Here is a 17108-nt window from a genome sequence, read left to right as displayed (position 1 = left end):
AGTGATGTTCCACAGTTGTTCATGGCATTGAAAGAAAATCGTGGTCTGAGGGGTCGAGAGAGGGAGTTTACATAGGGCTTGCTCCCAAAAATAGGTATTTGCTCTCTTCTCAGAAACGACACACAATTTCGATGAAACTTGATCACAACCTTCATTAAGGCCCGGTCACACCTTGACGTTTTAGCCAACGTATGCCGATTTTTGAATTTTTTTTCTAAAACCCTGGCAAACGTTGAATACGTTATGGGTAAGTTTTGATAACATTAAGAGCACGCTGGCATACGTCGTAGTACGTCGCCATACGTCGTCGTACGTTGGCTTTAAACGTTGTACTTTTCGGTTGTCCTCAAATTTTTTCATGCTTGAAATTTCACGACGTATGCCGGCGTATGACTCACACGTTCCGCTACGCTGGCCACAAGTTGTAGGCACGGTCTGCGATCGTTGACAGACGTCAACACATGCTACTTGTAAGTTAATCATAAGTTGAGACACGCCGAGGTAAAGTTTAGCGTACCCGAAACTTATTTCTAACCTATGATTAACGTGTTGTTGGCACGTTACGCGATCGTTGCCACACGTCGACAGACGTTACTTTTAAGTTACTCATAGGCTGAAAGACGTCGGTATAATGGATCGTCCTTGCGTCAGCGTCCACGGCCACGGCCAGGACACTTATTTGCAGCATTCTTCAAACTTTTCTTCGGCATGACGAGGATGTTCACACTTCGATGTCTAGCTTGGCTATGATTCCAATTGTCCATCGGCAGCGTCTATTTAAAATAGTCGAGTTTGAGCGTTTTAACACGTTCAGAAGAAACGCTTCAAATTTCCAAACCCCAGCGTCAAAAAAAAAAAAATAAAAAAAAAAAGGCGAGTGACAGCAATTTAAATCGTTCATTGTAAACAATGAAACTAGCTGAGTGGTACCATTTCAAAGTCGTTGAGTGTAAAAAAAAATCCAATTGTTGAGCGCAAGCGTCTACTTTCAATAGTGGAGATGCAGCCATTTAAATCGTTGAGTGGCAGCCTATGAACCGACCCGTGGACACGCGGACGCAAGGACGATCCATCATAACCCACACCCTCCCCCTCACACCCACCTACTACTGCCAACATGAACAAACTACTACGAATACTCATACTAACACTGATACTGTTACTGCTGACATGGACATCAACTCAAAAAGGAACTCAAACACTGTTGGGTTCCCCTTTTATGAACACCATTTTTATATACCAATTCCCAAAACCGCTGGGAACACGTCTTTATATGGCAGTTGTAAGCGAGAAACACATTCATTTTTTTTTTTTTTTGTCGACCGGAAGACGTCATTGGAATACGTCTACATACGTCGATGTGTGTTGGGACTACGTAAAGAATTGGTTCAAAGCACGTCAAACATAAGTTAGAAATAAGTTTCGCGTAAAAAAGACATTACCGCGACGTGTTTTGACTTATGAGTAGCTTATAAGTAGCCTTTGTGGACGTGTGTAAGCGTCCACATATCGTGTGTAAAACGTATCCCCATCGCATGTGGAACGTGTGTCATACGCAGAGTACGTCGTAAAATTTTGAACATGTTCAAAATTTTACGACGTACTCTACTTACTACGACTTATGATAGCGTATTTAGCGTTGTATTCACGTATACCAAACTTACTCATACCGTATTCGACGTGCCCCAACGTTTTAGACACACTTTTTGTTACGTCGGCATACGCTGGCAAGATCGCCAAGGTGTGACCGCGATTTTGACCCTTCCATTTCTACGGCAGTTATGATTTGAATCGTTGTGCGTCAGCCTTTTAATAGGCTACGTCACGACATCGTCGGCGATGCGTGCAACGCGCTATGCCTGAGTTAGACTATCGTTGGGCATAGGTTGTGTAGGCCAACAACAGGTTCAGCATTCGTTGGTATAAGTTATCTATAACACAACGAAACGTTCTGTGTAGTTACCAATGCGTCACACATAAGACCAAGTCGCTATGAATACGTCCGAATCTTTAAAAAAACATCAAAAGTTCAACGTAAGCCAGCGTTTTATATACATTTTAATACGTTGCCATCGCTGGCTAAAACGTCAAGGTGTGACCGGGCCTTTACCCATGAAGTATTAAAGTTTGTTTACAGTGTTTACTTTCTTCTCCGTCATATTTTGTGGGTCATGCACACCTTCCAGTGGTTCCCTGGTTTTCTTATCAAGCTGCCACCAGGTGAGCAGCCAACGGTATTTGCACCTTTATTATTTTTTTTTTTTTTGTTGGCCATGGACAAACTTTGGTGCAACACAGTTGATGAAGTCTGTGGTCAAGTTTCATCAAAATTATTTGTTTGTGTAAAATACCTATTTTTGGGGGTCAAACCTGGACCTCCTTTGACTCCCCATAGACCCCCTCAGACCAAGATTTTTATGTTATTTCTCTGAGATAAGCTCAGTCGGTCCCGGTGTCTAGCTGTATGTCCGTTAACATTTGCCTGAAATATCTTCTCAAACTCTTCTTCTTTCGGCTGCTCCCGTGAGGGGTCGCCACAGCGGATCATCCGTATGATCCGCATAGTGATTTGGCACATGTTTTATGCCGGATGCCCTTCCTGACGCAACCCTGGTCGCCTCTTCCGACACAGGGATATGGTACACCTATTTTAACCGGGGTATACACTGGCCCAGTATACTGGTACTCATTTCACCGACCTCGGAAGGATGACAGGCTGAGTCAACCCCCTGGTGTATTAATTCAGTGGCCCAACGGGGTTTGAACTCAGGACCTCTTGGATCCCAAGCCGCTGCCCTAACCACGGTGCCAACACCAGGCTCTTTTCTTCTCATCTTCTCAAACTATCTGACCAATAGCTTGGTGGTGGCTTTGGATCCTAGGGTCCTGAGTTCAAGCTCTGTTGACCACTGATTTAACACCAGGGGGTTGGCTCAGCCTGTCATCCTTCCAAGGTCAGTGAAATGAGCATCAGTATACTGGTAATCAGGGCACTGCATCAGTGGCATAGCTGCACCCCTTACCAATGATGCAACCAGCAGCCAAAAAGGCAGCATACGATGGGAACCTGAACAATGAATGAGCAAATTTGGTATGATAAATCAGGACAGCTTTGGCAGTTATTTATTTATTCATGTGCAGCCTATGGCTGCATAATTTTCTGGGGGTGCAGCTGTATGGCTGATGCAATGCCCCTGTAAGCAGTAAGCTGGCTTACCTCAGAAGGATTACAAGCTGAGTCAATCCACCTGGTGTTAATTCAACGAAGAGAGGAGCTTGAACTCAAGACCCTTGGATCTTAAGCCAACACCAGGCTTTTTGTAGGTTATGAAAAGTTAAGATTTATTATTTTATGGAGGATGTCCAGTCGCTGACTTTGGAAAAGAGCTACGAGGTGTCTGCACTGTGCAGGTCAAAGCCGATGGTAAAGCAGAGTTGGAGAGTAAACTTCTCGTGGTTGAACTGTAGAAATCAGTGGACCTCCTCTCTCATTTACCATGCACCACCCCAACCCACCCATTTTACAACTACTGTAGCTCAATACATTTCACTTTTATTAGTTTAAAACAAAAACATTCCCATTATGGCCTGTACATGTAACAAATACATTTCAAGTTTTGCAATTTTCTCTGAACATGATCACTTAGTCGATAACGGTGTCAACATTGGTTCATGACTAAAATTTCACATTGGACATCAAATATTCCATTATACCTTTTCCATTTCTCAAATATTTCCCCCACCCCTTTCTCCTGTTAAAAAAAAAAAAAACATTCCAAGTCTTGCTGTACCTTCATCATAAGGAACAAACCATGGACAATGTTCACTCATCCCAGTTACAAAACATTTATCAATATTAAAAAGCTTTTAAAATGCTGCGTCTGCATGTTGCTCCATCCAATAACAAGGCACAGGTTCAAAAACCACATCCATTGTTGCATTAGTGAAGCAGACTCATTGGCATTGCAGTTATCACATCCGCTCGGAGTCTGGTGGATGGGCAATTTGATTCTGATCCTGGCCTTGCTTGATGCTCAAAATTTAGAAAAGAGAGCATGGATAAGCCACGTGGGTTGGCATCCATTGTTGAAGGAGATTTCTCCTTAAAAGTGCCACACAAACCAGAGAGAAAAGCAACACGAGCACACAGTGTTCCAGGAAGTGACTTCCCCCCCAAGGTTTTCAACTGTTTGTTTGACAAGTCTGATGTTGTCTACACATGATGTGTGTTAGCTCTCGCATTCACCTTAAAATGTAGAAGTAAAAAGACCAAGCTCCCACAACATTAAAAAAATATATAAATTAAACATTTATTTACAGCATACAGGATTCTTTCACTGCACATAAACAATCTTTTATAACTTATCACTAAGCTGAACTGGTAATACAATTTGGTTAAAATTCATGTCCAACTGCTCTATGTACAGGCCACAGTGCTGGTAGAACTCTGCATGTTCAAGGAAGACCATCAATTTGTAATGCAATGGTTTGTTGTAATGCCGGGTGGCAGTTTTACTGTGCCACTGCTGTGGTTTCTGATGTAACCACACCTTCTGTGGAGGCGAGAGGAAGCTGAATTCCATCTGGAAACCAAAACAATTTTTTTTTTTTTTTTTTACATATTACACAAAAAAAATCATCAAACCCCACTGTTCACGGGGGATACATTCCTGAGAAATGCCACAAATGTCGGCATTGTTCTTGTTTTTTTAACCTGGTCTCGGGGAAGAGTGGTTCCACAGAACAAATCAGGACAGCATAATAAAGGGAGCAGCAGGAGAAAGGAGAAATGCAAACACCAGGGCGGAGGGAAAAAAGTAGACAGATGGACAAACAAGGAATGCAGGTAATGATTGGGGGGCGGGGGGGGGGGAGGAAGAACACAAAGGTGGATACATAAAATTGTGCTTGAGCAGTTTGTGATTTTGTCAAGGTATGAGGAGAGGGAAGAGGCTGCTGCCTGTCTGCCAGGAGGACGAGAGATGTCACGGCAGAGAGTGGAGTCATCAGCAAAGAGATAAAATAGAATTTTCCAGAGTCAGTGAGATCATTGATGAAGATTAGGAATAATATGGGGCCAAGAACACAGCCTTGGGGTACTCTGGCCTTGGCAAGGAGAGGAGGTGAAAGGGTTCCATTGAGAGCCACACCTTATCTACGAGAGTAGAGGAAAGTCAGCAATCCAAGAATGGAATTGGCCTTGGATTCCATCGGCGGACAGTTTGGAGAACATGTCGGGATGCCAGACTGTATCAAAAGTTCAAGAGATAGCCCTGATCTCATGTCTGTTATTGAGGGCCTCCACCATTGTTGGGAGAGTGGAAGCAGCATGTCCACGGTAGAGTGACCAGGTCTGAATCCAAATTGATGATCTTAGATGAGGCTGCTGGAGAAAAGGAATGATTTTATGTCAACTGCAATGATTTTTTTTTTTACACCTTCATAGCTCATGCTGTAATGTTGGCTGATTTCCAATTTCCCAGATGTATGTCAGAGACCAGTCCTGAAATGTTAAAAAATAATAATAATAATTAAAAACTATGAAACATGAATGTCGAAGCAGGTCACACTTTATGACCTGTGAAAACAGGGTGCGCGAATCGCGAGGTCCGACAGTATATATATATATACATATATATACATATATATACATATATATACATATATATACATATATATACATATATATACATATATATACACATATATATACATATATATACATATATATACATATATATACATATATATACATATATATACATATATATACATATATACATATATATACATATATATATATACATATATATATATACATATATACAGATATATACATATGTATATACATATATATATACATACATAAATATATATATATATATATATACATATATATATATACATATATATATATATATATACATATATATATACATATATATATATATACATATATATACATATATATATACATATATATACACATACATATATATACATATATATATATATACATATATATATATACATATACATATATATATACATATATATATACATATGTATATACATATATATATACATATACATATATATATATATATATACATATATATATACATATATATATATATACATATATATATATATACATATATATATATATATATATATATATATATATATATATATATATATATATATATACATATAAATATTTTTCTTTTGAGACAGACAAACAAGAGATGCAGGTAACGATGAGGAGTAAAAGAATGCAAAGTATGGACAATACGGATAAATAAGCAAAAATGTATTTGACCAGTTTATTTGTACAAACACCGTCGGTTTATATTTGACAAAATTGTATTCAGTTTATATGTAGGAGCCTGCATATTCATGGGTCAAAGCGCGAGCTGCTTCTAAATTCACGGAGTGGGGCGGGGGGGGGGGGTTCACTTCAGGACTGGTCTCCTATATCCACCTGGAAAATTGGAAATCAGCCAACATCAAAGCATTACATGAAAAAGGTGCAAAAACAGAACCCCTTAACTACAGCCCAATTGGCTTACTGTACCTCCAATCATCAACAAGGTCATGGAATCCATCACAGTTGACATAAAATCATTCCTTTTCTCCAGCAGCCTCATCTAAAAATCATCGATTCAGATTCAGACCTGGTTACTCTGTCTTGGACATGCTGCTTCTACTCTCCCAACAACGATGGAGGCCCTCAATATCAGACATGAGATCAGGGCCGTATCTCTGGACATATCTCTAGCTTTTCATACAGCCTGGCATCCTGCCCTGCCATCCAAGCTGTCTGCCTAAGTTAAACAAGGCTAACTCCACTCTTGGATTACTGACTTCCTCCCATCTCATGGACAACGTGTGGCTCTCAAAAGAACCTTTTCATCTCCTCTCCCCGTCAATTCTGGATTACCCCAAGGCAGTGTTCGAGGCCCCATCATATTCCTAATCTTCATCAATGATCTCACTCACTGAAAAATTCTCTTTATCTCTCAGTTGATGATTCCACTCTCTGCTGTGACGTCTCTCATCCTTCTGACAGACAGGCAGCAGCCTCTTCCCTCTCCTCAGACCTTGACAAAGTCACAAACTGGTCAAACACAATTTTCCTTATGTATCCATATTGTCCACCCTTTGCATTCTCCCTTACCCCTCATCGTTAACTGCATCCCTCGTTTGTCTGACCACGTCTACTTTCTCCCTCCACCCTGCCGTCGTTGTTTCCCCTTTCTCTTCCTGTTCCCTTTGTGATGTTGTGTCCTGATGTGTTCTATGTAATTGCTCTTCCACAAGATTCGACCATGTAAAATAAAAATCATTTTTATTTTTTTTAAACAATGCGTCGACATTCACGGCATTTTTCAGGAGCATGGTCCCCGCGAATAGCGGGTACCCACATTATATATGTGCGTGCTAAGCAGGAATAACCCAGAAGGCAGGTATTGATGGCCATTGCTAACAGCTTATCTTTCTGAGATAGATATGAATGGGTGCAAGCATTGGGCACAGCCAGATTTACAGCTCCATAAAGCAGCACCATTTGAAATACATAGCACTGGAGAAGATGATTATCTGCAATCATTTGACCCAATTCTACCAACTGTGCTCCCCTCTAAATGCCGATAGATGTGAAACAGTTTATACAAACTAAATTAGCTTTTCAAGTGTTTTTTCAGGAGCAATGGCAGGATTTGTTCAGGGGGATGATGATGATGATGATCATGAGAATGCAAGGAGAGGATGGGGTGCCATACCTTTGGTGTGATTCAAGCGATCAGAAGGTGAGGTCTGTGATGAACGGAGCTGAGCCAAGCGCATCTGCTCACTGTGGAAGGTATCCCTGTCAGAAAGCAGCTGATGGCGCTGGAATTCCAGCTACAAGGAGAATAAAGCAAAGGAATGTGGAGGAGGTGGAAAGGGAGATAAAAAGTTGCGATTTTTGAATGTCAAAGTAAAGGGAAATATAATATTTTGGTTTGTATCTAATCTCTTTATTTCAGATTTTAATTATGAAGAATTGTTTTCCCAATCAACTACAAATCTTTACTGGCTTGCCTGGGTTCAAATCCCACCCCAGCTATTAAAAACCTCATCCTGGTGTTTCGCGTGCAGGGGCGGTATGTCAATGTGGGTGCCGTCCCTCGGATGGATGTTAAGCTGGAGAACCCGTCTGCCAGCCCGAGGTCTGTTTGTGAACAATAAAGATCTAACATGGTGTCTTTCACGAAAATTTGAAATTTCTGCCTGAATGTGCGAGGGCACTGCATCAGTGGCACGGCTGTGCCTCAGCAATGATGCAACCACAGCAGGGCGAACTGAATGCTCGTTTGGAAGCGGAGATCATGTTTTCACCCCTATTTGGCCGTTTCTTTGTCTGTGAGCAGGGCATCTCAAAAAGTTGTGGGTGGATTCAGAATGAAGTTGGTGGATAGTTTGGGTGTGTGACAAGGACAAATTGATTTGATTTTGGTGAACATCTGAATACTAAAATTTTAAAGTGATTCTTCACCATTGATGAGAGGGAGAGCCAAAAATGATATACTACTTCCTGTATAGCACCATATTTTAAAAAGTTGTGGACGGATTACGACAAAACTTGGTGGATGAGTTGGGTTGGTGATGAGAACGAGCCAATTAGAATTTGATGTGTGACAAGGACAAATGGCCCTTTTGCAGATTTGGCCTATCAGTGGGATAGAAAACGTAATCTGTTCAGCTTGGCGGGGGTATTCACTCTACCGAATGCCGTTCGAGTTCAACGTATATTTGCAAACAATAAAGTGTCGGATTTGGGCGTTTTCTGCCCATCGTTTCAATTTGATTCCTCTTCCATTCTTGTTCTCCTTCCCCCTGCCAATTGTTGTTTATACACATATTTGAAGTTTGCTTCGTCACGACTTCCCTTTATATCGGTTTTTATCGCAGCAATTTCAAAAGTTGTTGATTGATGCACGCAACTTAACGTTCCGTCACTTTCTGTATTTTTGCTTTTGTCCTTTTATTTTTGATACACACTCAATTGCAAGTGATTTGATTCCTGTCATTCGTCAAAGATGACATTTAGTGGTCGTTAAGGAGTAGCTGGAAGGTGAAAACTGAGTGTAAAAGACCAAAAAGTAGAGCAAGGAAAAAGCAAACGGAAAGGAAGAAGAGATGTACGGAACGAGTGAATAGAGGAGTGGAAAGGTTCGATCAGTGTGAAAAGACATCGTACCGATTCACGCTCACGGTCCATTATGGTCTCCAGTTCCTCAAAGTGGCGCAGCTTGATCTCCAGCTTCTTCATCTGTGTCTCCACCAGCAATGCAACCAGGGTTTTCATCCTCTGCTCCTCACACAATGCTACCAGCTGTTTGCGCACATGCAAATGATTCTTTAAAATCAGCAAATTGATATAACCAATAACCATTCCTTTCACGCCGTGAGGCACATGGGACTGCCGAGGCAGTTTAATTTGGCAAAGGAGTACAATCCTGGATGGGTCACCCCTCCGACACAGGATATTCAAATGGCTTATTAGCCCCAGTAAGCTGGTACTCGTTTTGCTGACCTCAGAGGGATGACAAGCTGAGTCAACCCACCTGGTGTTGTTTCAACGACTCGACAGGGGCTCACACTCAAGACCCTAAGATCTTAAGCCAGCCACCTTAACCGTGAAGCCAACACGAGGCATTAATATTGACGCACACACACACACAATTTCATTCTTTAGCCATTGACCTTTTAACCCCACCTCAGGACCCTTGGGGGCAGAGCCTAAAATGATACTGCTCTTGCACCTTCTTGCCATGTGGTAATAACTACTAAGTTTAGTGGTCATATTAGGTCATAACAACCGTTTAGGAGGAAATAGCTTGACGGACAGACAGGAGCAGATTACAATATCCCCCCCATTTTTTTGTTTTTGTTTTTAAAGTGTGGGGATAATCAACCTCAAAACTAAAGCAAAATTAATTACTTGGAAGGAACCCAACATGCTTGTGTAAGACTAGTTTCCTTAACAATCTGTTATTTACCTCGTCTCCTCAAATACTTTTAAATAATAAATACAGCCGACAGTTATAAGCAATTGGTGAAGCCTGCTAGCCATGCTCCTTACATTCACTGTGCATCTTCAAGTGACCTTTTGTTTAGGAATTTTTTTTTTTGTTCAGTCAGAAATGAAAAATAGTGGAGATGATGACGAAAGAAGACAAACGAGGTAATAAAATCAACGTAATAACAGCAGCAGTTAAACACGATGCACAAGCACATTCTAGAAACTACAGCCAAGAAATTTCAGCTCAATTAAGAGGGCAAAATACAGGCAAATAAATAATTATTGCGTAACGAGCAAGCAGGAGGAACAGAAAGGAGAAACAGTGGCAAAACCCAGTGTGAATGGCAAACAATGTCTGCAGGTTCAAGTACAGGGATGCGAGGGTATGGTTAGAGGAATATGTCAAAGCTGTGCACCACAGACATGGGAAAGCAGACATGGGAGGCCGGTGGTGGCACGGACATGAGTTAAAGGAATTTTATTAAGGCGAGTAATCATAGTACATTCGTGGTGTGTGTGTGTGTGTGTGTGTGTGTGTGTGTGTGTGTGTGTGTGTGTGTGTGTGTGTGTGTGTGTGTGTGTGTGTGTGTGTGTGTGTGTGTGTGTGTGTGTGTGTGTCTCGCCACCTGCGTGCATGCACTCCTGAACCTCTGGACAGATTGGTGGTCGTACTTGGCTGGGGATGGGGGGCGGGGGGTTCGAGGTTGCATGGGAAGGTTTTAAGCCTCAATGGATAAAAAAAAACCCATCATACTTCTGGGGGTTCAATGTGAGGATAGGACCTCAATTCTCTCACATGTTAATATGTGTGGAATATCGCCGCAAACCCGTCCGTAATTCTGGAGGTGGGGGGGGGGAGGGGGAGTTTTTGTTCACTTGTGACAGCTTCTGACATATAATTACATTTAACACCACAATAATTTGTTCTGAGAGATGTTCTCTTCCAGAGTCGCAGACATAGCTCTGTGTCGTGACGGTGATGTCACGGTGTTTGGCTTAGGTCGGAGAACGGGTTTCACATCATATAATATACAATACACACATATATATATATATATATATATATATATATATATATATATATATATATATATATATATATATATATATATATACATATATATACATATATATACATATATATACATATATATACATATATATACATATATATACATATATATACATATATATACATATATATACATATATATATATATATATACATATACATATATACATATATACATATATACATATATACATATATACATATATACACATATACATATATACATATATACATATATATATATATAAGATGGGAGAACCTTTAAGGCAAGGATAAACCGCATGTTTAATCTCTCCAAATGGCTTTAACCATGTGTATTTAGACCAACCTTGGCCTTAACTGCTGCTGCTGCTAGTGCAGCCGTCGCTGCTGTCGCAATGGCCTCAGGGGGCATGGAACAATCACCCTTTGATGCATGAAGACCTCCATTCATTCCCTTTGACTGCCAATTGTCATCTGCCAGTGCTTAAACAGATAAAAAGAATAAATAAACTTTTACAGCCTTCATTCCTTCACGTTAAATTGATGTGCTGAATTTGTCAAAAGATACATCACTATTCATCAGTGCAGGGGGGGGGGGGGGGGATGAAAGGGAGGTGATGGGAACAAACAAAAAATAATATACCCATCATAGATGGGGAATCCCCCACCATTGAAACTTTTTTTTTCAAGATGGCCACCCCAGTCAGCCATCTTGGACCCGGCCACGCCCAAAATCAATAGGGTTCTTCCTTTTCAGGTGGTACATGTGTGACCCAATTTTCAAATCGATATGGCGACATCGTTTTTTTCAACATGGCTGCCTGGCGGCCATATTGGATGTCCGAGCGGGCCGAAACCATGTTGCAAAAAGTTACCCAGGGGAGAGGAACGTAGTAACCAAAAATAATTGAAATCAGATAAGCGGTTTTCCATTTATTACAAAAAACACTTTTTCAAGATGGCCGCCCCAGTCGGCCATCTTGGATCCTGCCATGCCCAAAATCAATAGGGTTCTTCCTTTTCAGGTGGTACATGTGTGACCCAAATTTGAAATCGATATGGCAAACAGTTTATGAGTTATCGCACTCACAGCTATAAATGTTGACGCCCAGCCAGCCGGACGGACGACCCGGGTGACAACAATATCCCCCTTTCCAATAAACCAAACAATAGCAGCAACAGGTTCCAGCTTTACCCTTTACTCCCATCACTGCCCAATCTCAGCAAGGTGTTGCTGTACACATGTGCACGCACACCACCTCACCTGAATCTTTCCCTTCTTCCACCGACTCCTCAGAATCGCCCCTCTGTTCTTTTACACCAGGACTTGCAGTACTCTGCCACATGCAAATTTGGACAAAATTAAGTTTTGCAACATAAATGCAAAAGCAACTGGAAGAAAAATAAAAAAGAATGAAAAAGAGCAATATATAGGAGAACATGGTGATTAAAAGGAAAAAGTTTCAATTTATTTCCAGAGTTAAAAAAACAAACAAAAAAAAAACCTTCCACAATCATTAAACAACAAGGATTACACGAGGATAAAATGGTTAAAGTTATCCACAATGAAGGATCACAAAGCACTGACATTTCGGGCCCAAAAAGGGTTAGAAGGGTAAGGCCCAAAAAGGTCAGCCCTTTATGACCTCTTACGGAGAATAAGTTTAACTATTTTTGCCTCTGTCACTGAAGATGGACGGAGGTTATGTTTTCACCCGTCTGTCTGTCTGTCAAGAGGATATCTCAAAAAGTTGACGGATTCAGGCCAAATTTGTTGGAAAGGTTGGGTGTGTGACGAGGACAAATCAATCCGGTTTTGGTGAAGATCCGGATCAGATAATTTTTTTCAGTGATTCTTCACCATTAAGTAATAGGCCAAAAACAATATATAGCACAATATTTCAAAAAGTTTTGAATGCATTCTGACAAAACTAGATGGGTGGGTCGGTGACCAGAACAAGCAGATTAGATTTTGGTTAAGGTGGGATGCCGATCCACCCTATCAATGGGATACAAAACGTAAGCTGTTCAGCCTGGCAGAGGTATGCACTCGACCAAGTGACGTCCTAGTATTCTTATATTTAAATTTCTTGTTTTGTGCCGCCAATGCAGACCGTTAGTTATTTGCTAGAATTCGCAACTATTTTGTATTCTCAACAAGAATTACAAACTGGCAGTTGAGAGAAGGCTCTAGGAGGAATAGAGGTAGACCAACAATCAAATTGAAAAAATTACTGTGATGGAGTACAATGACCTCAAATTACATTGAACATTACCAGAATGGACCGCTGTGAGGAGAGGCCTTCATCCCACAGTGGACCAAATAGGCTGGTGAAGTGAAGTCACCATTTAAAAATAAAACATTCTGGAAATAAAAACATTTTCCAAACACTGTTGCAAGTGAACCAAATAGGCTAAATAAGCAATTATCATTTACAATTTCATGTCAAAACCCCCAATGCCACTTGTGGAGGTCAATGTTTGAACTTGCTTCCCATATCACAAAAATAAGTGTGCCCATTTGGCAACAGATGAAACTTGAAACATTTACCTGATTGTGACCCTCATGATGCTCTTTCTCCATTTCAACTTGTTGGTGTGCTTCTTCTACAAAATGAAATCAGGACAACAAGGCCACATTATAAAAGGTTACAGCCATTTAAACTATCATTCTTACTCTCCAGATGTACAAAGTAAGATACATAAAAATCATATCGCTACCAATGTTTACAATGGTCAGGTGTGTGGGCAGACACATGCCTGGCTGGTCTCCATCCACTTGATGACCTTGAGTCACCGATGCATTGTCTCCTCCCAAAACCGTACTCGCAACCTCCTGATCTGCATTACGGATGTCAGACGTCGGTATAGTCCCAGCATGCTGCGAGAATTCCTCTTTTTAAAGGAAATTTTGGCAAGGAGTTAGGGATAAGAAAATAGATTTGCTTCCTAAAAATGGACAGCATGTTAAACATTGAATTTTCAGTTCAGATTCAAAAGAAAAACGAGAATGAAAATGAGGGAGGTGCTGCCTCACAGCATTTTGTTTACACAAGGATGCACAAAAAAATGAGATGCAGGAAGAGGCCATTCAGCCCATCATATATACACCACATCGACAACAGACCAACTTTATTAAAAAATGGAAAATGTTTTTTTTCTTTCTGGAGGGGGGGGAAGGGAATGGGTGAAGGTGATTCTTCAGTGAGAACCACACATCAACCACACATCACTCTTGATAAGACCACAACAGACAACACCACCGAGATGCACACATTCACCCATCCATACTCAAGCTACCTAAAAGTCCTGCCAACATCCCTATAATCCCTCCATTTCCAATACTTCCAGGTACATATCTAAATACAATTTAAACTTATCTACTTTTTTCTGCTGCCACTACCTTTCCAGGGAGACCATTCCATACATTAACTACTCTCTGAGTGAAAGCCCCCTACCTTACTACCATCTCAACTCTTCTCTTCTTTACTCTCAGGCTACGGCCCCTGGTGCTATCACTGTCCACTCTGTTGAATAATTAAGCTTCACTTATTTTTATCTCTGCCTTTCATTATCTTAAACATCTCCATCATATCTCCTCATAACCACCTCCTTTCGAATGTATAAAGCCCCATGGATAATGTATAAAGCTTTCTAATGGATAATGCTCTCATGTTCTAATGCATAATGTTCTCATGTATAATGTAATGTCCTTTCTAATGTATAATGTATAAAGCTCCTTCAGCCGCTCCTCATAGCTAAGTCTAGGCCAGGCCCAGAATCAAATTGAGTAGCCCTGTGCTGAACCCTCTCTATGGTATCTATGTCCTTCCGAAGTTGTGGTGACCAAAACTGCACACAATATTGTAAATGTGGCCCTCACTAAATTCCTGTACAATGTTAACAGCACCTCTTGATTTATAAGTGATCCCGCTACGGATACAGCCTAAAACCCTATTTGCTTTACCTATAGCTGCCTGGCATTGTGCTGCCTGCTTACCTTCCATATCTATTACCACCCCCAGATCCTTCTCCTGTGTGACACGCTCCAAAATTACCCCTTGCATCCTGCAATCTCTATTTTCATTGTTCTTTCCCATCCCCAACACCTTACATTTGCTCCAGGTGAAATTCCATCTGCCAGTCTTTTGCCCAATCTATGCAAGTATCAATACTCTCCTGAATCTGATCACAAACTACCTCCAAGCTTTGAGTCATCTGCAAATTTGGAAAGCCTACTCTTTACCCCATTATCCAAATCGTTGATGTAAATAATGAATAATAATGGTCTGAGTACTGATCCCTGAAGTATTGAATTACATCACAGTCATTCAATACATCTAAAAGTTATGTATACAATATGTGCAATGTCTCCCCTGTCCTCGGACTGCAAATCTTATATGTACAAGTTCTTCAGTGAGCCTGAGACCCACATTTAAATATAAATAAAATAAAAATATACATTCTAAAAAGGCACACACAAGACATACGTAGAGCAGCACAAGCAGCAGCTGAGGCCACCCTGGGGTCCACAACTTACATCCTCCCACTCACAATCACTCTTTGCTTGCAATCACTTAGCCAGTTTGCAATCCAATTAGCTTCCTGACCAGCCACTCCACAAGCCCTCACTTGAGCTAACAACCTCCGATGTGATGCCTTATACTTTGTGAACTGCCTTTCCCTCATCCACCCAATCAGACACTGCCTCACAGAACTCGAAAAGATTTGTTAAACAGGAACAACCTTTGGTAAACCCATGCTGACTCCCTTTAATTAGGTTGTATTTGTTTAAATGGTTCCTCATCAGGTCTTTAATTAATGTCTCAAACACCTTCCCCACAACTGAAGTCAAACTAACAGGTCCTATAGTTTCCCAATTCTTCGCTGGATCCTTTCTTAAATAATGGTGTTACATTTGCTACTCTCCAATCCTTTAAATAATGGTGTACCTGTCCTGACTCCAGTGAGCTATTGGAAATATCCGTTAACATCTCGCTTACCTAATCAGCCACCTCCATCAATACTCTCGGGTGCATATTGTTGCGGTCTTCGCGCCCGCCGGCGTGCGACGGCCACGTAACTCGAATCGCGGCACGTCGCCCACCGGACGGACAATCCAGTCGTGACCCTCTCGGACTAACGCCGGGAACCAGTCACGGGTGGACCTTTCGGTCTCACCGCGATCGAGCCAATCAGCCCCCACGTGGGATAGGGTTGCTCGCCAAATTCGAACTACCTAAGTACCCACGCGGAGGGTAGACCGGGCGATCGCACCTCGCCGCAGGTCGACTTCGGACACGGGCCACTTAAGCGACCCGTTCCGTACTATCAGAATAACCGAGCGGTGTTATCGTCGACCTCGACGGTTCGATTAATTATCGGGCGTATTCAGCCCACTACCAACCCTTTACGTGAAGCAAGATGGGGATTCAATGGAGGAAAAAGACGAAGCGAAGCGGGAAACAGTTCAACAATAAAGCACATTTATTCGCGGCACACGGGAAGCACACAAATACAATTCCACCAAATGCACACAAAAAAGAAAACACAATTCCATTTACACAAAAAGCAAACATAAAAGTGAAAACACAGTGCAGAGCTAATACCGACTACCGAGCACACGGCAACACTTATACAATTCTACTTCACAGACGGCGCCGACAACACATACCCAAAACCAAGGAAAAGAAATACCCTCAAGAATGAGGCAGGCCTGAGGCCGAGACCGGGTCGGGCCTACCCGTCTGGTGATGAGACGCGGAGCGGCGATGGCCCCGCAACCCGCGGGCCTCGTGGACAGTGCCTGGCAGGGGGTGGGAACGGGGCCCCCTTGGTCGCACTATCTCAGCGCGGGGGGAAACAGGAGGGGGTTGCTGATGCTCGGGGTATAGAGGATCTTTATTATCCCTGGTGTGCGTCTCCACCTCGGCCAGGTCGCGCTGCCGGCCTCCCTCGGGCGTGCAGCTCCTGGCACCGACGCGA

The 17108-nt window shown here is 41.7% G+C and overlaps 1 protein-coding gene across 5 annotated transcripts in view; it reads right to left on the bottom strand.

Moving 5' to 3' along the window:
• Positions 1 to 3537: 3537 nt before the first annotated feature.
• The window catches only part of LOC147014255 (SWI/SNF complex subunit SMARCC2-like), a 134321-nt gene continuing 120750 nt past the window's right edge, over positions 3538 to 17108 (bottom strand). For 3 of the 5 annotated variants that reach the window (XM_085852064.1, XM_085852061.1, XM_085852062.1), the window contains exons 21-27: positions 13884 to 14018; positions 13675 to 13730; positions 12388 to 12460; positions 11470 to 11606; positions 9245 to 9379; positions 7785 to 7905; positions 3538 to 4583 (exon numbers count right to left, since the gene is read on the bottom strand). In XM_085852064.1, the coding sequence (XP_085708190.1) occupies positions 4513 to 4583; positions 7785 to 7905; positions 9245 to 9379; positions 11470 to 11606; positions 12388 to 12460; positions 13675 to 13730; positions 13884 to 14018 (728 nt within the window). In that variant the 3' untranslated portion in view covers positions 3538 to 4512. Of the gene's footprint in view, positions 4584 to 7784; positions 7906 to 9244; positions 9380 to 11469; positions 11607 to 12387; positions 12461 to 13399; positions 13489 to 13674; positions 13731 to 13883; positions 14019 to 17108 lie in introns of those variants that run through there. The other 2 variants (XM_085852063.1, XR_015050697.1) reach the window with 2 other exon arrangements.

The sequence above is a fragment of the Eptatretus burgeri genome, chromosome 13, assembly GCF_056783735.1.
Source record: "Eptatretus burgeri isolate ZD-2024b chromosome 13, Ebu_testis_v1, whole genome shotgun sequence".
Classification (NCBI taxonomy): Eukaryota; Metazoa; Chordata; class Myxini; order Myxiniformes; family Myxinidae; genus Eptatretus; species Eptatretus burgeri.
Note: the sequence above shows the minus strand (reverse complement) of the source record. Positions and strands in the feature narration are given on the sequence as shown.